We start from the raw sequence: 23,008 nt of genomic DNA, 5'->3' as shown, positions 1-23,008 counted from the left end.
AAAATCTAGAATATTGGCATTTAAAAAGCTTGGAGGGAAATCTAGCCAAAGGCCCATCATGCAGTATATAAATCATGCTTCCATTTTATATTACAAACAAATTAATTTAGACTGCCTTTCACTTTTAATTATGCTTTGGTACCTTAAGTATATGTATCCAACCAAAAACTTGGTCAAGTAATTTTGCCATCAGTACAGATCTCCTGAAACATACCACAGTTTTGGTACATTTTGAGTATCATAAAGAGAAGTAAATATCATAATTGTAAGTACAGTTAAGTGCATGTGCCTTTAAAAAGGCAGAAGTGCTCAAAAGGCATACCAAAACACTATAGAAGAATTTAGGAGCACCCTGTGATGCAACACAAAGACATAATGCAATGAAGAGTCAAAATAAAGCCTGACTGGTAATTATGCTGGATCATTCCTTCTTCTGTGTTTTGAAAGGAGAACAGATTGACACTTGAAAGAATGGATTGTATGAAAGAGGATGCAAGATTCACAGCGTAAGAATCTGCAATGCCAAAAATCCAAGCTGCAGCAAGTGCTGAAATAACTGTATCCCATGACCTTACCCTTGATCCACCAGCTTAGATGAAGAGGGAGGAGAAAAAAAAATAAAATATCTATATTTATATCTCTCTATACATATATCATGGAAGTTTTTGGAAAAACCAGACAAATGAAACAGAACCGAAATACCAAAGGCACATCATTCTCAAAAGCTGCCTAAAAATCCCCCCCACAGACCAATTACATACATATTTCTGGAGTTCAAATAGCTTTCTAAAATAAAAACAACAGATGCAACTGTTAACAAAAAGCATTCTTACCTTTCTGCCTCTTCACTTGGGGAAAATTGCTGATTGTGGTTGCCTGAACTATTTCCACTACAATCTGATACCTAGTTTTAAAAACAATGGGGGATAAGGGTGAAGAGGGAGGAGAGAAAAGAAAAAAACATGGTGTTAACTTCTTTCAGCACGTTCTTCATACAGCACACTTTAGAATTAACAAAAACTAAAACACCTCCACCTCCTCCTCGCTTGGAAACAGTCATTTCTCATTACATTCCCAACCTAAGACGTAGTGTGTATAGGGAACAGAGTAGGAGAAAAGTTTTTGTCTTGAAACAATAAACATGTCCAAGTAACAATAATACTGCCCCCTTCTCTCCATTGCTGCCACCTTGCAGCCAATTAGTAACATTCGGTGAACACAACATAAAGCCATGCTCTCAGCATTAAAACCAAATATAATTACCTGTACGAAGCTAGGATGGGAGTTCAGGTCAAGAGAAAAGCTATGTCCTGTAAGGTTCTTCTAGCTAATGCATTCAATAAGTACATGCAACACGCAGAACTGAGAAAAGATCTTGAAGTACCACACTCCAGGAATAATTAAAACCTGTTTGTCACCTAAAACTGTACTACACGTAATGAAAGGCAGCTAATGCAGTTAGTAAACTGAATTTTAAGCAAAATCCATCTCGTAACTAGTAGGTATCACACATTCAGTGAAGAAAACTACCACCAGTTAAATATTTCATAAACTTAGAAATTCTGCTCATGGAAACCTCTCAAATTTTTCTCAGTGCATTTCTTTGTCAGCTATTAATACAAGTAATAAATTTAGTATTCTAGTAAATTGAACTCATTTCTGTAGGAATTCCCTAACCTCATCTATCAAGTTATCTCCTCAATGAAGCCTGCTCTCCTGGGAAGTCTCCAATTTCCATGACTACTTATTCTCCATTTTAAGAAGGAACCTATGATCTTTAGAGTATATTCTCCTTCAAGGTATACTTCTTTCATCAACAATATTCATTTCCCCTCACTCTTCTTGTCTCCCATAATTCTCTTAGAATTCAGACGGTCTCTGCCTCTTTGTGCAGACACACCGTTTCACACAGCATGAATTACATCATTTGCTCACATATAACTAAACTTACAGGGTTTATCTAATTTTTGGGGGCAGCCACCTTAATTCCATCCAATTCCTTCAATTACCCAGTTCAACTACCAGCAGCACCCCTGCAACTCACTCAGGTGTTCTAAGTTTGAAAACAGGGAATGTTTTGAATTGATCAAACACCATGGTAAGGACAAACAGTGGTTCCCACTTTTACACACAGCTTTTTTCCTTCCAGATTTACTCCTATTTGCTCACATTGATGGCTTCACGTGTTCTCATTATCAATATGGTAACAGAAAATCTCCTTTTTGCTGATCTTTATTACACTACATTCAAGTAAGGAAGATGCTCTAGTTTACGGCCTCAGAGACACTATTTAGCGTGTTCCTCCTAAGCACAGGACTGTGGCCGTAGCTGCGGGGTTACAGTGTGCATGTCACAAACCCATTCGCTTTCCTGCATCACAGAAACACCACCTCACCTGCGCTGGCCAGCCAGACCACCACCCTTTCCCTGGCAAGTTTCTCCTGAAAATTTTAGCTGTTAAATATTCTGTGGTACTGATAAGTAATCATCTCAGGAAGTTTTAATGTGATGTATTTATTTTATTTTCAAAAAACAAACTGTTCATGACAAACCTGAAAGCAGGGGCTCACATACGCATTATTTCTACCTTCCCTCTCTTATCTCTTTCCCTAATCCTTGTCATGTTCATTCCTTTCCATCAATCCTTAAGTAAAAGATGACGCACAGCCAGTGATAATGGTCTCTCTTATGACGAATTGCCCAGTGACCTTTCGCTGCTATATTAATAAATAACAGAATAAATATAATGCTGATCTTTAAAACAGAATGGAAACTATCCACCAGTTTATTTCCTTATCACAGTTTATTCTCAGCTATGTTTTTAACTTATTAAGTCTTTTATCTCTAGCCTTCCTCTGACAGAGCAACTAAATTTGTTTCATCTCTCTGACATGGAAGAATTCATCTTTTCTTCCTTAGTTGTAGCAGACTTCCAATTTACCCATGCTAACTTAAATCTGAGGAGAAATGAAGATGAAATTTCATTGTGTAAATTTTCCTTCTTGAAAGAAATGAGGACATCAAATTTTGTGGAAACTTTATAAAACAGGAATAAAATTCTGCCTCCCTTCATGACAAGCAACACTGGAAGGTATATATTATAAAAATTGATTTTGAGGGATGTCTGTAGATAGCCATATAGATAGCCCCTTCTCCAGAAGTTTTTTTTTTGTTTTTAAATGAAAAGCTGTAACTAAAGGACCTATGCAAATTTTCAGAAAATAAAGGTATGAAAGAAAAAAAAAATTACAAAATCGTTCCTCAAAAATCAGCAAATCTGAGTAGATATGACTTCTTCTAAACACAAATACCAGCTTCCTAAAATGTCACTTATAAAACCAAAGGGACGTTTCTACAAAGCAACAGAGAGAAATTCTGTTAAGAGATAAAGTAACGAAAACTTAAGAGACCTACTATAGCTAAAAATGAACTGTGAATTCAAAAATCTCTCCAAAATTAATGATAAATAGTTCTTGCATCATTTAAATAAATACTAAAAAATAGGATCCATATAAGCAATACTGGATGTCTTCTCTTTAGGCAAGGCTTCTGACAAGGGAGAGAAAAAGGAGTTAGAAAATCCCAGTATCATCACTAGCCTTCTAAGGAAAGCCATCTGCAACGCAGAAAGTCAGTTGGCTTGCTCCCAGTGAGATGCAGGGTGCACGGCCTTCAACTCGTTTCAGATCCCCTGGCCAAAATCAACAACACTCTTTGCTCCCAAGTTTCTGCTGGTCGAGTCCAGGATGCTTCCCTGCCTACCCCACAGCATATACCTGGCTCTCATCAGAAGAAAGCCTAGTAAAACACTGTTAACGAACCAGCCTGAAAGGACGCCTTGTGAGACTGCAGAAGTCACATATGCACATATTACAGGGCACCCAAGAGCCTGAGCTTTCCTGACTCGCAGCCAGGCAAGACTTTGAGAAATTCTTTTATCAGTGCCTGACAGCTTTCAATTCAGCAATGTGTTTTACCTTTATTTTATTAAGTAGATTATATTCATCTACAAAGATAAAGCATGGCAGGGGTGTTTCAAAGAAATATCAAGTTTCTCAGCAACCACAACGCCTTGGGATAAACTTCCTCAAAGCTAAGCTTACAGAGAAAATTATTACTACTTAAATATGTTCTTTACCAAGATGTTACATGGCAACATTAGGACTAATAGGAGCAAAGCAAAAAGCTTCATGCTAATACAGTCTTTGTAGCTTAAAGCACACAGACGCCATGCACTGACTTAGGACAGGCTTTGAAAAAATGATTTCCAAATAAAATCAAGAAAAGGAATTTTAGATAAATAGAATAATATTACCCAGAACAGCATCTAACTGGGAAACCTGGGTGAATACAATGTGCCAATGACTTATCTGTCTGGAAAAACTGGAAAAATTCTTCCCACTCCTGTCCTTCCAATATAATCTAACTTCATCCCTCAGTTTTAACTGCACAATAGCTTATTTCTTTCTTCAACTCCTTCTTTATATATTTTCCTGTGGTTTATTGTTGAGATTTACAGCTTGAAATACTTATTTTGTTCATCCCTATATGGACGGCTGTTTGTTTTCCCTGGCATAAGTCTTTAAACTTTCACTGATAAATCATGAAAGCTTTGTAAAATGTACCACAAAAATTAGAGATGGCTACAGGTTGTCACATCTCTCCAGGTGCTCCCATAGTGATAGAGACCAAACAGGATGGGAATCCCTCCTCCGACAGTGGAGTGCTCTTTAACTACCATCATAGCAACTGGCTCAATAGTAGCAGAAAAAGCAGGAGCCTCACCTCCAAAATCAATTACCTTTACTCTTTGAAAAAAGAAAATTTCTTAGATGTAGTCCATCCAAATACTAATCAGCTCAGACTGATCAACATTATACAGCCTGTATGAGAACACATCTCAAGATGATGGTAGTTGGACTGCACAGACTGGAAAGCAGAAACATAAGTGCAGCCAAAACCACATTATTTTATAAAGCAAATTTGCCACCTGATATTAGAGAACACAATTTAAAGTGACCTATCTGCTAAAAAGAGAGCACACTGAGCATTATGCGCCTGAACAAAAACAACAGAAGAGTTGGGTTTCTTTCGAAACAAGCAGATCCATTAGTGTTATTATGCTAATAAATATGATGGCAATTAGGTTTTAGATAGAGTCTAATAGAGAGTAATTTCTGCTCTCAGTAGCAGCACACTGGCCCACCGTAAAAAGCAAATTTTACAGCAGATGAACAATAAGTAGCCAAGCAACAGAATCATTTCACTATCACCTAAATGCATTTTCCTGTCTCAGAAATGCAAGTTGTTTCAGAGTCAAAGAGAAGAACAAGAAAAAGAATAAAGCTATTTATGCAGCCCATATGCTCCCTCTCAGCAAACCCTCAGTTGGGCTGATCAGGCTGGGTCTAACAGAAGGCCTGAGTGACTACGGCTTGCACAGAGGGCACCAAATAGGATCAGTGCACGTGTGCCTTTCAGAGGCTCCTGCAGCCATTCGGGGAGAGAGAAAGCTGGCCTCTGTCAGGGCAGGCAGTCGGGGAGGAGGGGAAATATCCTAGAAACAAAAATGCCCTGCAACATTTCTGGCTGGCTGTCACAGAATAGGACTGACACTCAGTGAATGGCTTCAGCAGTCCTCTAATGCTTTGGTGTGCTCAACAGAACCAACTCAAGGACATCTCACCTGTGACCGCAAAGCGGACAAGAGAGGGTCGGGCGGAGAGAGACACTCAAGGTTCATAAGGGCTTAAACAGGATAGATTTAATAAAGGACTTGCGCTACAGACTGCACGGGGAGCCCCGGGAACCGCGAGGAGGGGTTGCCGATGGGAGGCTGCTGGAGGTACGGGTCGGACGCCCAGGCTGGACACACTGGCAGGACTTCCCATGTTTTTCCTAAGGGCCCCTTAAATCTACTAGAACTATTTCCTTATCTCAGCTGCACTAACCTTGAGAAACTACTGTCCGGGAAGCAGCTAGACGTTGTTGACAAAACAGAATATGCATGCCTGGCCCTGATGGGAATTTGGTCAGTGTTGACAATCCCTGGCAGTGACTGTCATCATGGCTGTCAAATATAGGACTATGGGGAAAATGCATTATGATCCTGGTCTTCTGGGCTGATCAGTTTGTGTGCACACGTTATAATTTTTATATATATATATATATATATAAAAATATATAAATACATAAATGTATATTTACTATGATTTAGTTGCTTTTACATCTTAGCTGTTTAGTTAGGATAATACCTGAAAGGCATGTCTGAACCTTGTCTACACACTGGTGGCACCAATACTACGTCTCTGTCAGTCAAGGGGTGGAGTGTAGTGAGGGCACCTGTAGAAGACCAGGTGAGGAGGCAGTGACTGGCAGAGTACATGGTAGCAGCCCCAGCGTGTGCAACTACACACTGACCAAGTTCCCATTGGAACCAGGCAGGCATATTCTGCTGTGTCAACAACGTCTAGCTGCTTCCCGGGCAGTAGCTACTCGAAGTTAGCACAGCTGAGATAAGGAAATAGTTCTAGTAGATTTAAGGGGCCCTTAGGAACAACACAGGAAGTCCTGCCAGTGTGTCCAGCCTGGGCGTCCGACCCGTACCTCCAGCAGCCTCCCATCGGCAACCCCTCCTCGCAGTTCCCGGGGCTCCCCGTGCAGTCTGTAGTGCAAGTCCTTTATTAAATCTATCCTGTTTAAGCCCTTATGAACCTTGAGTGTCTCTCTCCGCCTGACCCTCTCTTGTCTGCTCTGCAGTCACACCACAGCAGCATCTCTGCTGCCTGCTTCCCAGTGACTTATTTCTCATCCTTTCACTTTCATCAGAAATCAGGGGAGAGACAGCTCAGCTATAAAGATAAGGCAAGCATAAACATTTTGTGCCTGGGCATGCATGCCTGAGATGCAAGTGATAGCTTATGATGGAAGTTGGAAGGAAGAAGAGAATTAGTTATCTGAAATTTTTGTATATGTGGGGGGAGGGGAGGAAATAAATTTCTATGAAGGTGAGCTGATGCTATTTGCATAAGTAAAGAACATTAAACAAAGATATGCTATATACAGGAGCTTAGTGTTTTCTTTAGCTCCTTAAAGAATTCTTCAGAGTTCACTGCCATGTTTAAGAAGGATGCAGCTGGGAAACACCTCCCTGTAATAACCCAGGAAAATGTCTGAGCCAGTGGCAAAATGTGCTGGAACGCACATCCCTGTTTCCATATCACAGAATCACAGCAAGCTGCTCTGAATGCCCAGTGTCCATCGTGTTGCTATGGCTCACTGTCATCAGACCCCTAAGGCCAGTCATATTTCATAAACATATCAAGGAGATATCGTACACTAGTGGAAATTCAACATATTATGCCATCTAACTCCTCAGAGGCAAGACTCAAAGAAGGGTCTGTTATGCCTTTCAACAACAGAGTAAGCTTCAGTATACTACCAACAGTTATAGTGGAAGTGTTTTAACATTTTTTGCCACCCAACTGAAAAGCAGACTCTGTTAGAGATTTAACATTTGTTATGGCTTATCCTTACAGTCTCCACTTCGCAAATAAATAAATAAAAGAAAATCACAGTTCAGTCAAATTTCAGTGATGGATTGGCATAAGAAGCATATTTAGCTTTGAATGAGCTACAGTGAAACATCAAATACCTCAGTTGTTTCAGGAATTCAATATCAGAGTTGCTGTTAATGAGCTTGATGAACTCCTCATAAGAAGGAGCATATGTGTAGTCTTTCTTGTGATGCTCATTCATCTGTTCTCTATATTCCAGCTGGCTGAGCAGCATTCGATTGATATAATCTGGATCACTCAGCAGTTCCACCACTGGTTTCAGTACTGGAGAGGAAAAATATTTTAAAACCAAATCCTTATGCTGAAGAATAACTATTGTCCTTAAAATGTCAAAAGAATATTTTGGATAAAAAGCAAAAATATACAAGCTGATAAAAATCCCAAGAAACCAGACTTCTAGACTCCACAGTGCATTCAAGATTGTAAGTACCTTTCTTCTTGAGAAAACTGTATGTTTGGGCTATTACATAAATCAATGTGTATTCATAAAGTTGAGCCCAAACTGGAAAATTTACAGCATTTTTGCTCTTTCTGCTGTGTGCCTGGAAAACTATGCTACACTAACAGCCATTACAAGTGAAAATTAAGTGAACTGAACTGCATAACATACTTGGGTCTTCATGGCTTCCAAATTTTGACTTCAGTGACAAAAAAGTGACCGGTATATTTATAATCTGATTAAAGTGTATCTGATAAAATAAAAAACAAAATAGCAAATCCTCAATAAAGAAAGCATGCTGGATAAATCAAAGTCCGCAGAAGTAGTTACATCTGGTATCCTGATTCAGTTATAATCAGATCCTTAAGTCTATGATTCTATGTATCTGAATAAAGCATAAAAAGGTCAGGATTATTCACACAATCACTAAAAATAATGCTACTGGAGACTGTGAAAGGTTTCCTCAATGAAAAAAATACAAGAATGAACTGGACAAATAGGGTTTTATCCTGAGAGGTGCCAAACAGCCTGGTATTAAATCAGGAGAGCCATTAAAATATGCTTAATTTTGAGAATGTAAAGTATCTTACTGGTCTCATGTATACAGAGATAAGCACAGAATAAAATGCTATGAAATACTCTGCTGTCTTATAGGATCAGGCCCTGCAACTAACCAGTGCTCTGAATTTAAGTTGTCTGTGCAAGTCTAATCTATGCATGTACTGGTAATCATAGAAATTAAATTTCAGAGGTTAAAAGCATAGCATCAAGACTTATACATAATGAAATCTGTAATTACTTATACTGTACAGGTGCAAGTCATTAATCATCTCTGATCTTTGATCTACCTTTTGTTGCAAGTATTTCTGCAAGGACTATGCGCAAGCTGACAGACTGGACATCCTTTGAGGGTAGGAGACAATACACCAGAATTTGAGAACATTTTTGCAGGAATCTTACTTCTTCGTCAGAGCTCCTCAAGCACGGGTGCAGCAAAAAAGGCTTCGGTGGATCTTCTTGCCTAAGAGGGGGAGGGAGAGAAAGAGAAACAGAGAGAAATGGGGGGGGGGGGGGAAGGAGGAGGAGAGAGAGAGAAAAAAAGAGAAACAGGAAGAGAGAGAGAAAGATAACTCAAGAGATAACACCACTTGCATCATGATTAGTCACTATTTGTTAAAATATTCAAAATATGAAAAATATCCATTATCAGGTAAGTAACTTCAATTAAGACATGTATTTTTCAAATCCTGTTTATTGATTACATTAAGACACACTTCCAATTCCCTTTGTCCTATCAGTGTTTTCACCTGCCACAATAGAAATACAGTATTTTAAAGCTACATCAAATAGAGGAAGTCCAACAACTGGTAAAAAATGCAAGGTTGTCTGAATACAGAAAGCCCTGTTTCCTCACCACTCTTACAGTGAAATCTTCTCCAGGTTTTTAAAACAATTGACAAGACAGACTCAAAACACAGTCTTGTAGAGTCTTGCACTAGTAAGCAGAGGATTTGGGATAATTTCTAGTTTGAAAAATGGGTCTAGATGTTATATACTGAAGCTATGAACTTTTGTTTCTGGCAAACAAATTCTTCTAGTAAATATCTGGCCTGTTTGACCTGACTTTTCCTAAAAGAGCAGTTTTCAATCTGTCAACTGCAGACTACATCAAATGGCTCCGTGAAAGATACCTATAGTAACAGACTTGCTATTATCAGCTATCTACACCTGAAGGGGGAAACAAATTTAGAAAAAGATTAAAAAAAAAAAATCACAAATAGAGAGAGGTTAGAATCAGGATGGCAAACCAAGAAAGATGACATGACTTCCAAAGAGCAAAGACAAACTCAGCCAGACGAGTTGTTCTCCATAGTTTGGCAATGGAGAATTGAGCGTTTCAGTGACAGGATCAGTCAGGGAAGTATACAAAATGTGAACTTTGAAAGCACAAAGAGTTAGGGGCTCAGTGTGCGTGCTGCCCCACTCCTGGGGCAATCCCCATGCAGGAAGCATGCTCACCCAAAAGCAGTGAGAGACCCTGGACTTTAGACCCTTTTCAGTCTGATGGGACTGAACATGCATCTTCCAAGTCTCAGCAGAGTCACCTCATGACCAAGTCACAGATTTCCTATAAGACAACACTTTCCTGAAGCTGAGCGTCTGGGCATGCAGAATTAACAGAGCCATCTGGGGAGAAGGGAGAACTTGTCTCAAGCTGAGTCCTCTGACCAACAGGCTGAGGCTGGAACATGCATGTATTTTACACTAATAGATCATCATTTGGAAGAAGAAAAAAAAAAAGTGCAGGGAACAATCCTGGAAACAGAATCATAGTTTTCCTCTTCCTCACCCTGAGTGTCTCCGAGTCAGGCTTCACCTCGCCTGCCCGTCAGCGGGCTCATGATCCTTACCTGCTCGGCTAACTATGGTTCAGCTTCCGGAAGGGGCAAGAGATTACTCTCAGCCAGGATCCCTCGGAGCCTGCTGGTGAAGGCACTCACTATTACCACTCACTCACTGACTGTGAGGGTTATGCAAGCTGGATACTAAATGGATGGAGAAACCCAGAATTTCTCATTGGTTTTACTTTATATTCAGCAAAAGAAACAGGCTCCTAACTTCTGGGAATTAAATCAGGCCTGGGGTTAGTACAGGTACAGTGTGCTATCGTATAGTAACTTATGATGCTAATATACTCCTTTTCCTACTGCCAGACAGGCAAATAGATCCTCCTGCTCCTGGCAACTGTGGTGGGTGCATTCGCAGAAGAAAATGGCAAGGCAGAGTCTTTTAGAGCTAATAGCCAGTTGTGCCACTACTGCAGCATGAAGCACTAGGCAAGTGCTGTGCACCCCCACGCAGGCACAGCAACACACTGGATGAGCAGCTGCTCAACAAAGCGATGGTACCAGCTGTGCTGTTTGCAGACTCCCTGCAAACAGCTCTGATCACAGGTTTTCTTGAAAGAAGCAGGGAGCTAACCGGGTGCCAGTGGTTTTCCGGACTTTCAGAGCATGCTACAGGAACTCCTTAATGGAGGTCCCAGCAGCACCTCCTCTTCATACAGAAATGGCTCTGGGAACATGGACAAGATGCCCTAGAAGTTCTCTCACGGCCACGTGCCTCCTGAGCGTCAGTCACTTGCTAGTTTTACAGCAAAGGTGAACATGCCAATGGCTCCAGCAAGATGGGCACAGCGGCACCTGACAGAGGCCATGGCAGTTCCCAAAGGAAGCCAGGACTGCGGCTTCAGCAGAAGGCTCTAAGGTGTTACAAAGGCCCAGATCTTTTACGTCTCACACCGATACCTTCCCCCCTCTTCTGTAATGTCCATCTCCTTCCCAGAGCTGGAAGCTGCTGTTCTGGTTAGAATCAACCAGCTGTTACTCACAGTCCTATTGCTTCTGTGAGTGAACAAGTGACCAAGAACTATATAAACTCAAGCAAGGAGTTTCAGTTAAGGCACCACTATATGGTCACTAGTGACAGGCAGTAGTATGCAACAACTGACTTTGGCTGGTCAGTCCCAGAGGCAGTGGGTATGATGGGATAACACCACCACTGCTATTCTAATAATACAAATCAGTTGTTTCCAGGTGACCAAAAGTTAGCTTTTAAACTGACTTTCAGAACAAGAAAGTAAAAGCAGAATTTTGTTTCTATTTGACTGAAATATTTTATTCAACCGCCAATCAAATGTGGACATGGAGGGGCTTTTTTAATTGTTAAAAGCTAGACAAATTTCAAAATGAAATCATCAAAACAGCTTGGGGTGAAATACCCTGTTCGTTCTTCTAAGAAGTATAACTTTCAAAGATGAAGTGTAGTCTTCATTATCAGCCAGTGCAGGTGGTGCAGCTGATTTAGTTCAATAAGTGTTTATCTTGTTCTGGTAGGATCTCCTCTCTGGCTATTTTCCTCAAAGCATTTCCATTCCTCTTGCATAACACAGATACATCCTACAGCCTTCTCTACCCTGCATCAAACACCCCAATCACATGCTCTCCCTAAAGGCATTCATTGTTTATCCAAAACCAGACGCGTTCCAGGCAGACTGGCAGACAGAAAGTCTGGGCCATTTGTACACAGCCAACTCTTACTGGGGAAGTAAGCTCTCCTCTTCGAGACAGGTCAGTCCAGCCAAAGTCAGTTACTTAGAAACACTGCTAGAAGCATATGCTAAAGGCCAGCGAACACAACACCACACACTGAACATCAGCTGGATAGGAGCCGACCAGCTTCTCCTAATAACCGATTCCTATGTATAAATAGCAATGATACGGAGTCAGAACCAAAAGCAACTGGCCAATCCTACCTTTTATTGAAGATGATTGCCTGAGCACAGGGGCATGGCAGCATTTTGCCTGGGAACACAAGCACACACACCTTCTTTCTGGGCACTCTCACCCTGTTCATGGGATGTCCTGCCTAACGATTAGATTTAACTACGCTTTCATAACATGTGCAAAGCATGAAGCAGAGCAGTAACGCACATAAGATTTCACTAAGCAGGGATTAAAGTCATCTTTGTCTTCAGCATCTCTTATCCACACTTGGCAAAAATTTCCTGAGAAATTCCAGTCTGTTTGGGACTGCAAAAACCCTGGAACATTAACTGCACTTATACTATCATCCATGCAAGAAAAGCTATTTTTCATATCAATCTCCCTCTTGTACAAATCTATTCACAGTCAACAGCCAATACATACAGCTTGGCTGAGCTGGAGCCATGCCAGGACTATTCTGGTACATAGTCAACAGAAAACAAACAGAAAATTGAACAGAATAAATTGAACAGAATAAACAAGCAGAATGGCAAATATTTGGTTCTTATCCATCGAATTTATCTAATGTGTTTTTGCCTACAGAAATGAAAGGGGAAAGGGAAGTTGCACACTCTCCAGATCATTAAGAAAAGTTTCAATTTTTTCCTGGAGTTATCACCATTACTTAAGAGGACATGGATCTCTGGAAGAGGGGTTCTTTCAATTGTTTCCCTAGCCAAACTGTGCGTGAAATGTGGTCTAAAGAGCAAAAGAGAAGGCACAGATCCCTATGAGATTTCTGTGAAAAGTATAAAGGAAAAAAAGTCTTCAGGAAATTCACCTCTAAACTAGCCCTGCATACCAGTGCCAAACAGTTGTACCAACAAATCCTGATGTTTTCATCACTGTTTGGGCAAGAGAAATAAAGGGGAGACTCAAAGCAGGAAGGGAATTGGGGTCATAACAGCATAAATCAACCTGCTGGTGGCAAGACAGACAGAAAGACACTGAGGCTTAGATCCTCCTTTGCCTCTATACATTACACATTATACTACTGTTTGCCTCCATGTTAACCACTGACCAGCCTGTAGGGAAAACATGCTGCGTCAACAAAAGGTCTGCCCAGAAAACAGCGTCCCATGTAACTCAGGCTTCCCTCTCGCAGCTGCCAATAACATCACGGAGCAGTGAGCAAACACACAGCAAAGAATCCTCACCGCCGTTCAGCTGCAGAGCCACGTCTGTCATCTTTTCTGCTGTCTTTCCCAACGACGGGCAATAAAGAACATGGAGCAGAAGCTAAGACATCCTGCTCACACACATTCTTAAGGCATGATATCCAACCTAGATCTTCAACTCTGGGGGAATGCGATCAAGAGCAAAGGAAGGCACTGTTCATTTTGCGGTGACCAGCAGGAAAAGCAGAAATTTAACTGCAACCCACAAGCATGCACGCCGAGAAGCAGAGCGCCACTACAACTCTCCAGCATCAATAGTTATTAAGCATTACTAAAATCACACAAACAGTAATACAGGTATTATTTATCCTTCTATCCAGTTTTGGACATATGTGTTATTACGACTGTGTAGTTGAATTTTCCAAACCATAAGTCACTTAGGAGTCGCAGAAAACTCTTAACCAAAACTGCGTGCAGATATTTAGAGAGCTTTGAAAGCCTAGCCAATTATCCATAGATTTTGAGCACAACTGTGTGCAGTGAACTAATATAAACCTGGCACTGTGGCAAACAGCTGCAAAATAGGAATCATACAAACTTTGTAAACCAGATTTATTTCATCTGCTTTAAGCACAGGAAAAATAATGGCAAGTGGCAGCTTAATTCATTTGCATCTTCTTCAACAATCAAGACGGAAGTAATAGTGACATATATTGGTGTATCAAGATGCAGGTGACTTCAGTGATTTAAAACAGTAGACAGAACTCATGCTTTACACATGCTTACGGATCATCACTTTTTACTTCCCCATGAGCTACAAAGTCAGCATTAACCTTACCTACGTTTCTTTTCAGAAATTTTCGTTTTATGAATTCTTCAAGCATGCTTTGAATTTTTAAACACTATCCAATGTAATTTCACAGTTTCAGAAAGCAAAGGGTTTTCCTTTAGCTGCCCCCAAATCAGTGGAAGATTAGGAAACAGCCTGTCAATAAAGATCTATAAACAGGGCCTGTCAAAGCAAATGCTTTTGTACTGGGTCTATTCCAAGTAGTACACTCTGAGACCAAACTGAGAGTCAAGGTAGCTATCCGCTGCCATGAGATCTCAGCAGGCAGTTACTGAATGGGTAACTGCATGACTTTGTCCCTTATTGTTGCAAACCTGTGAGTTTACGTAGCACTTTAAAAAGCAGAATTACTTGGTGTTCTTGAAGACAAGCAGTTAAAACATTACTAGCATTAGAGAAATCTATCATAATTTTCTTTCTAAGCTATAACTAAGCAAGTACGAACCTGTATTAACACTTCTTTAACCAATAATTCCTCATTTCTCAGGAATGCAGCATTCATGACAATTCTCTGATACTAGACTACCATCTATCACTGGATATTCAGGCTTACCAAAACCAGGACCTCAAGGAAACAACTCTTTCATCTAGGATCCTCTCTAGCTACCCACAGTTCTAACTAGGACTGTCCAATAATCCCCTGCATTGTGAAGGCTCAATACAGTCAAGAGTATTAAGAAATTCCTAATTTTGGTGGATGGGTTACAAACCCCTGATGCGAAGCACTGTCTTTATTTTTATGTACTCAACCCTCATGACTGCGTGGGAGAACTTAATAATATGCTTCCTAAAAGGGGGTGAAAAAATTAAAAACCAATCCCAAAGCTATCATTTAGAATGTCCAACTCACGGAATTGGCATGCTTGGAGTCAGCAGTACTGCTGGCCCAAGGTAGGAACCTCAGAAATAAAGACACTGACCAGGAGATGCGCATAGGAGAGACCAGGAACCTCATGATGACAGACATGATAAATCTGTCTGTTTGCTTCAGAAATAGGAAGTGAGTAAATAAATAACATCAAGAACAAAAAGTCCTCAAAACATTAACAACTCTACAGGAAATTACGTAAGGGTCACTTCTCATGAAAAACTCACAAAATGTTCCATTCAGTCTTGTCATTTCTTTAATCAGTATTTCAAGAGAGTCTCTCACGAAGTTACATTTAAGTCTCAATCAGTGCAATTGTGAGCTGAAGTGCACATGAAACTTGTTCTAAATGATTTTCATCAGCACATTCAACGCTCATCAGGCACTCATTAAAATGACTGAGAACTACCAGAACCACTTGCAGCCTGCATCTCTTTACCTGTATTACCCTCAGATCTCTAAGCTTCTTGACACTGCAGCAGAATTAAAATTGGTTGATCTGTTTGAACTTTCTAAGAAATAAAAGAAATGAATTTAGACCTTTATAAGCCAACATCATAAACACACCTGAAAAAAAGCACCCACTAAAAAAAAAAAAAGAAAAGCCAACCCCAAAATTTCCATAGCAGCTGTCTAGCCATCATCAGCAAGTTTTATAAATCACTTCACCTCACATTTACTGTCTGAATAATTCCTCTATTTATACATAGAGAAAATTTTCCAGTGACCTCTTCGGTCACAGTTAGCTCCTACAAGACAAAGCATTCGGCATGTAATGCTCATAACAGACCCAAAGAATGTACAAATGACTTACAAAATGCAGTATGACCCATATGAGCATAACGAGGCCCTTATGGCTATTGTAGTGTCTAGGCAATACTCGACTGCAAACGGGAAATCATGAAACTTCATGAAACTTTTTGCCTAGACTTCCCTCACTGAGGTTTAAAGGCCGTGGAGGGCTTCAGACCTGACACCACCCATGAGCTAGCTTTAACAATGCGTTCATAACCTGGCTTTTCATGACTATTTCATAGCACTTTCACACATCTGTTCTCATTGCAACAATCTTCTACAAATTCAAACTAATCCTCTTGATACTCATTTCCAGAGGCCAAGTGTGATAAGCAGCTCTTGGTATTCCTAGCTCGTGGGAGGCAAATGGAATTATAAAAGAAAAACAGAACAGTGGGAGGTGTGTAGCAGCTATCATGACAACTTGGATGCCTGTACAGGATTAACCAGATTAAATTTCAAGTGGCTAAATTCCCTTTGTACCAATCCATCCTGGATCACTTTGTGGTGATAGCACCTTTTATTTTTATTTTTTAAGTGTTACATCATACTACATATTGTGATAAATACAGTAAGCACAATAATACAGCAGTTACATATCCTACATATACAAAGGTATTCACATGGAGCCAAGGGAATTAAGAATTGAGCTGTATTACTGACAGGCTGTGGAAGGAAGAGACAGAAAATGAAGGTGGTAATATCAAAATATGCACAATGTAAACTTAAACGTCCAAGTTTCTTGTCATACTAATCACTCAGAGAGCAGTTTCTCTACCACATTTCCCCTTCATGCTTCCTGAGAGTTTAGAACCCTTAAATATGGGTTCCGAATCATGACTGAAAGTAGCCTGTAGCCCCCAAGGGCTAAGTCATGACTTCAGCTTCAAATCCAGGCCAAAACACACATGCGGCTGAGCATCCCATCAGATATCGTGGCATGGTCAACTTGCCAAAAGCTGCCTGTCACACTTCATATTCCCAAGCTGCAGAAACAAATTTTTTTCTGCCTTTGGAATCAAGATGCCCAGCTGTAGCTTAAAGACAAAAAAGAATACTCCTCACTGAAACCTGTAGGAAAATCATACTGTCACTGTGGCCTCTTCTCACTGAGACCTATTCAAGAACCTGGAGGTTCAAGAACAGGTGAAGATTAACAATCTTTAAATTTCATTTTACGTATTGCCTTCACTGCAGGTTAGTGACTACCAGCCCAGGGTGTTATTTATCAAATGTTAATAGGTTCTGTACTAGTATTTGATGTGGCTATTATTAGCCCACAGTAAGTGGGAGGAAACTTCCTCTTCCTTCCATGTGGACCACTTCACAGACAGACATTTACTATTTGTTTTTACTTTGCTAAGTCCTTCAGACTCTGACTGTGCATTTCATCCAGAGGAATAGCTGCCTCTTGCTTCCAACAAATATTGCAAATTAGCAGACCCAGAGAAAGAATGCACTCCAGAAACCAGATAAATCTAGCCCTGTGGGAAAGTACACTGCCACCACGGACAATGCTGCAACCAGATTCCAACAAGAAAATTTCCAGCATTATTTACCACCCTGCTCAGCACATGATCCATTCTTGATAATATCAAACGGCATTGCTAGGATTCAGCTTGTTTATATTCCGCTTAAAGTAGCCAAGGAAAAGCACCTGAATGAGACATTAGGGAACAAAGGCACAAAAGCAGCTATAAAGCAAGAATCAGCAAACACTACCCTCCCTGCAACTGCAGGAGTCTGCCCGGCAGGATGTACTTGGCTAGTCCTGTTATAAATGCACTCCCGGTTAGTACAACAGAGAAGAGAGCAATGGCTTCTACCAACAAATGCAAGACTGATTTTTCTTCCTTATCTCAAAACTATAAGCCAGTAAACTTTGGACACAAGAAAAGTATCAAATCTCATTTCTATGCTGAACAAATACTAGCAATCAAATGGTTTCCTATCTGAAACACTCCAAATTACTGCAAATGTCACAACTGAAAAGTGACAAGTCCTTTTCAGCCCCAGCTGGACCTCAAGGTACCCTCCAGTGTTTCAAGAAAAGTTTGAGTCATCTTGTCAACCTCTTTAATTGTTCTGTGTCATCACAGATGTTCTGCCCATGGCTAAAGGAGTGCCTCTGCCCTTACTGCACTTTGCAGAAGAGCCTAGCAGGAGCAGGAAAGGTAGTCACCTATAAAGAAAGTGAAGGCACAGAGCGAAAGAAAAGGGAAAGGGATCTGACGCTGCCAGGCTCTCCCTCCTGGTTCCCTGCCTCCCACTGGCCAGAGCAGAAATAGCCTGCACTTATCTCCCTTATTTAAGAAAGCCTTTTCTCATCTGTTGGCATCTGCTGGCCCTTTACCTTGAGCTATTTATTATGAAGTGGAGCCTTGCACCATCAGAGAAAGCAAGAGCAAGGTGAGGGACTGTAGCATCCCACCTGCCTCATTCTGAGAGGCCACAGCCCGTTTTCATCCCCTTGGGCATCCTGATTATAAGATACCATCAGCTGAAGCTAGTCAGTGAAGGCGGAGAAGTAAAGAGAGAGATTTCTATGGCTGAAGAGAACTACCTGACAAATATGTGAACTTCACAGAGCAGAAATCGACATCTTTGTCCTCCTGGGGACAGATGTTTTTTTTCCATTACTTTACTAGAGTTATCTGTTGACATATAGGAGAACTGAGACAAAGAGGTTTAGGTAGCACCCTTTCCACAGATGGAGAAAACAGTATTTAAAACTTTATAAGCTACTTGAGAGCAGACAAAATGCCCTTTGCTGTCACACTGCATTATAAACTCAGCAGTGGAAGCAAGATGTAGTGTTGCAAGGAGCACCACAACAGGAAATACACCTTGCTCTAATTATAATCTCTATTCCACAATATTCCCTACCCAAAACTGTGTTTATTTTTAGAGACATTGAGAGAAAAACATCTGAATTCAAATTTAAACTTACTACAATTTTTAAAATGTGGACACAAAGCAAAGTTAGATCAATGACATCTGTGTTCCTTAGCTAACAAAGTTTTCTGTATTTGAACTGTAATTATATATATATGAATTATATATATAAATTCACACACACACATATATGTGTGTGTTTGTGTGTGAATATATGAATTGAAAGTTTTGCAAGGAACTCTAGCTTCCCAGCTGGAAGTGACATGCTTTGCACTTCCCAGTCCATAGTTTAACATGTCAGCAGGCTCTAGCACAGCAAACACTATAGTAGGAGGCAATTAATTAAATAAAAACCTCAAATTATTCTTAGCACCACAGATTCGCTTAAAAACAAACAAATCAACCAAAAAAAAGTATAATAAACTTGAAAGCACAACCGAAGATGATTACATGCATGCTCAGATCACCTGGCAGTACAAATTCAATCTGTATCAGGTATGAGCACACAGTCACATTTCTGCTGACTTGCCACATCATATGGGACAGCATGAAGCCCACTCTATGTCTGCTGAGAAAGAGTGAGCCCTATTCAGTTTCTATACAGCTTCCTGGACTATTTGAACAGGTCTGGATGAGCAGTTTGAGGATATACTAGTGCTTCACACTTTGTATTACACGGCTGGTAGGATCTTTGATCTGCTGCTAGGCACCTCAAAATCAGGCTTTTTCTTCTTGTGAACCCACAGCCTTAGGCTATGGCAGGAACAGTCAACGCATCCAATTTTAACCTATGCAAGATCTGCAGCTACAGCTGTGTGTTCTGTTTTCTTTTTGTTTTGTTTTTAAAGCCCACTATCACATTAATTCCTGATGAGAATTTTTCATTACCATATTATTGCAGCCTGCCTTATTCAATGTTAACTAAGGTGCAATTAACATTTCAAAGGGAAAAAGTTAAATGGAAAATATCCAGATTTTCTTTATTTTAGCTCCACAGAGTGCAAATAACAATCCAACAAAGATCTGGTGAAAGTGGTCATAATTCTCAGCAAATAATGAACCTAATCAAGAATCAGCATTGACAATAATTAATAATTCTGACATTGTATCTTCTATGTCCCCAAGGATGAACAGGAGAACGTTTACACTTAAAAAAAAAAAAAAGAAATCCCCATCCTTTAACTAGAGGGCTGTTCAAATCAAACTTTGCCCCAAAGCAAGTGTCTTACTTGCTAAGTAAGGAGCACACTTAAGAACTTTACCTGACCAACAGATTTCTATCATATTCTGGAGCTGAAACAATGCAACATTAGGAATTCAGCGTAAGACCTATTGCAATATGCATACAAGTTAGCTTCTTCTTTTCTCAAATGAAACCACCCTTTATTTTCTTTTCAGCTTTATTTCTGACGTATTAGACTACATAAAGCTGGCATCTGCTAGGAATACATTAACTCTACCTTCTACTCCAGAACAGGTAGAAGTACAAATGGCAACATACAGACTGGTTGTGGACAGAAGAGCTATCTTTTTTTCTCTAAAGGAGTGTTAAAACTATGTGGCTCTAACTGTGGGCAAAACGGCTTGATAGTATAAAAACCCCATGTGAATGGCCAAAAGCATACTTCAGTTAGGGTAACTGAAATGCAAGGAAGCACAACCATAAGCCCAAATTCCAAGCACAATTACACGAATGTTCACTCAAATCAGGGAACTGCATAGACACAGGAGTCGCCACTTGCAATTACAATTGGGGCGCAACTATAGTATTTAGGAGAACGCTGACCTTTGTAATTGCATAAAGAGAGCACTGTCAAAAAAGGAAATTCATGGAATTAGCCAGATAACTTAAACAGAGGAAGAAAATCTAAATAAGTAATTTTTTTTCGGTGTAAGTATCTAGTTACTGCAAGACAGACCGCTGACAGAAACCATGAGGCTTTGCCTCCTGGAGCTAGAAGAAATGGGAAATTCAATGGAATTAAACACTTGTGCTTTTTTGGGAAAGGTGCAAGTTTCTTGTTTCTTGAATGCTCAGAGCACTTCTCTCCTTCCCCTTGCAGGTTCACAGAACTTGCAGGAACTGCTCAAATTGCCCAGTTCCTACAGTGAGCCAAGGACTCACAGATGAGACAGAGACAGTGGCAAATTTGAGCTCTAAGAAAAGAGAGGAAGGTGTCTCCTTCCACAGGTCTTCCAGATGCCCTTAAGTCTGCTTGATCTCTAAAACTGGTAATAAGCCTGGGCTGTTTTCTTTACCACCTGTCTATCGAAATGTTCCAGTCTTCATTGCTTTGATATGTAAAAGCAAAGAGACTAGCAGAAAATTCTAATGCAAAGCAGAGTTTTGTTTTTACCTGACACTGGCTCCTTTAAGATCACAGAAGTGTGTGAGTAAAGCTTTCACCACGTCATTGCAGACAACTTTAACTACATCAATGTGACTCAGCCTCTGTCGCAGCTGCTTGGCAATCTCCCAGAAGTCTTCAGATAGCAGCTGGTACAGCTGCCCTTCATCTCTGCTGAGTTGCCCATACCAGGACAGGATGTAATCTCTATAGCTGTAGTCAAACACTAAAAGGAGAAACAAAACAATAAATAGCAAAATCTGCAAAAGGGGAAAGCATACCAGGAGGGTACAAACTTAATCCCCCACCCCTCTCCTCAACAACCTCATGGGTAACAGGTTGCAGATCTTATTCTTTGGGTTTAAAATTCTCTCCAAAGAGAGAAAGGATGGTGATGTTGCAGAAATCTGCACCTAAGAGCGGTTACTGGCGGTCACTTTGCAAAGCCTGTAAGTGGATTTGCTCAGAGAGTCAGGTTACTAGCTATACACAAACCTTGAACTAATACCTGTCTCTCAGGAAATAAGTGGATTTAATTATGTGAACTATCATATAATTTGGCTGTGGCAGACTGAAGACAACCTTTTCTTAACATATGAATTCAGTCTCAACTCCGAAGTCACAGTTAAGGCCAGTGGCAAGATTTTTGGAGCTCAGAAAACAACAATACTGACAGTACATTAGAGGCTCAAAGGAGCTAGAGATAGAAGAGAGAAAGTAGATTAGTGAGACAGCAGGAACTTCAAAAATGACACGGCATTCCAAACTATATTTATAAGCAACAACCCAGATAACTGTAACTGCAAATTTCTCAGCAACACCATTTTCTACTGTTTTGACTTTTCTTTTTGACAACATTTGTGTGTAGCCAGTTTTACTGATGCTTTAGTAACAGATGTCCCTGAAGCTCCAGAAGGGAGCAGGAGGTGTTCAGGAAGCACACATGGGCCATGTTCAGCAGTGCCAACACGGTGTAAAAAAAAAGAATAGGAAAAAAAATCCCCACCCAGTTTGTAACTACCAGAGGAATAACTGAACATGAAGGAGGAAAATAAGTCATGTGCATGAGAATCTGAGTAGCTTCTTTACCAGACATTCTGATCTCGGACTTTCAATATAAAAAGTACACCTCATTTATCAGCGTAAGCCTGTAGTTTAAAGTAGTCATGGGACTCCATTGTTTCTTACTTTCTGCTTTGAAGGACAGTTGTTTCTTTGGCTGCTTAGTAAACCATTAAAAGCTCCCTGGCATCATGACAATGAACTAATAATGTAATAATAGCATAATAACTTAAAATGAATACTTTGCCTGCCTGAAATACTGACTTCATTCTACATTGCCCTGTTTAAAAAAAAAAAATCAAAAAGAAAAGTTTAAAATTGATTAAGGTTTCTGGTCAAATGCTTTATAAGACTATAAATCAACTTCTTCAGACTTATAAAGAAACCTAGTCACTTCACTGAGACAGTGTATGTTGAAATATAAAGTTAAAAGCCTTTTACTAAGTCATTTCAAGGCTTCTAAAATGAATTATTCAGAAAAAAGCATTTCACCAAATAAATAAATAAAGAGAAGTTTTGAAATTTCAACTCCTCATTCTGATCCATGAGGGGAAAAAATGCTGAACCATTTTGCAGAATGGAAATTTCAAATTCTGAAACAGATCCAACTTCATCACTTTTCGAAAATGGAAGAAATTGAAACCTACAACCAACAAAGACCACAAAGGCTGGTAAAAATGGTTATAAAAGGTAATGATCGTATGATCAAAAAAGCTGAGGAATAATGCTTC

The 23,008-nt window shown here is 40.1% G+C and overlaps 1 protein-coding gene across 1 annotated transcript in view; it reads right to left on the bottom strand.

The window, feature by feature from the left end:
• SNX25 (sorting nexin 25) overlaps positions 1-23,008 on the bottom strand; it is a 91,793-nt gene that overhangs the window by 49,178 nt on the left and 19,607 nt on the right. Inside the window, exons 3-6 of the mRNA XM_067297977.1 lie at positions 21,225-21,441; positions 8,865-9,037; positions 7,655-7,841; positions 834-904 (exon numbers count right to left, since the gene is read on the bottom strand). Coding sequence (XP_067154078.1) covers positions 834-904; positions 7,655-7,841; positions 8,865-9,037; positions 21,225-21,441 — 648 coding nt within the window. The remainder of the gene's footprint in view (positions 1-833; positions 905-7,654; positions 7,842-8,864; positions 9,038-21,224; positions 21,442-23,008) is intronic.

This window comes from Apteryx mantelli, chromosome 5, assembly GCF_036417845.1.
Source record: "Apteryx mantelli isolate bAptMan1 chromosome 5, bAptMan1.hap1, whole genome shotgun sequence".
Taxonomy (NCBI): Eukaryota; Metazoa; Chordata; class Aves; order Apterygiformes; family Apterygidae; genus Apteryx; species Apteryx mantelli.
Note: the sequence above shows the minus strand (reverse complement) of the source record. Positions and strands in the feature narration are given on the sequence as shown.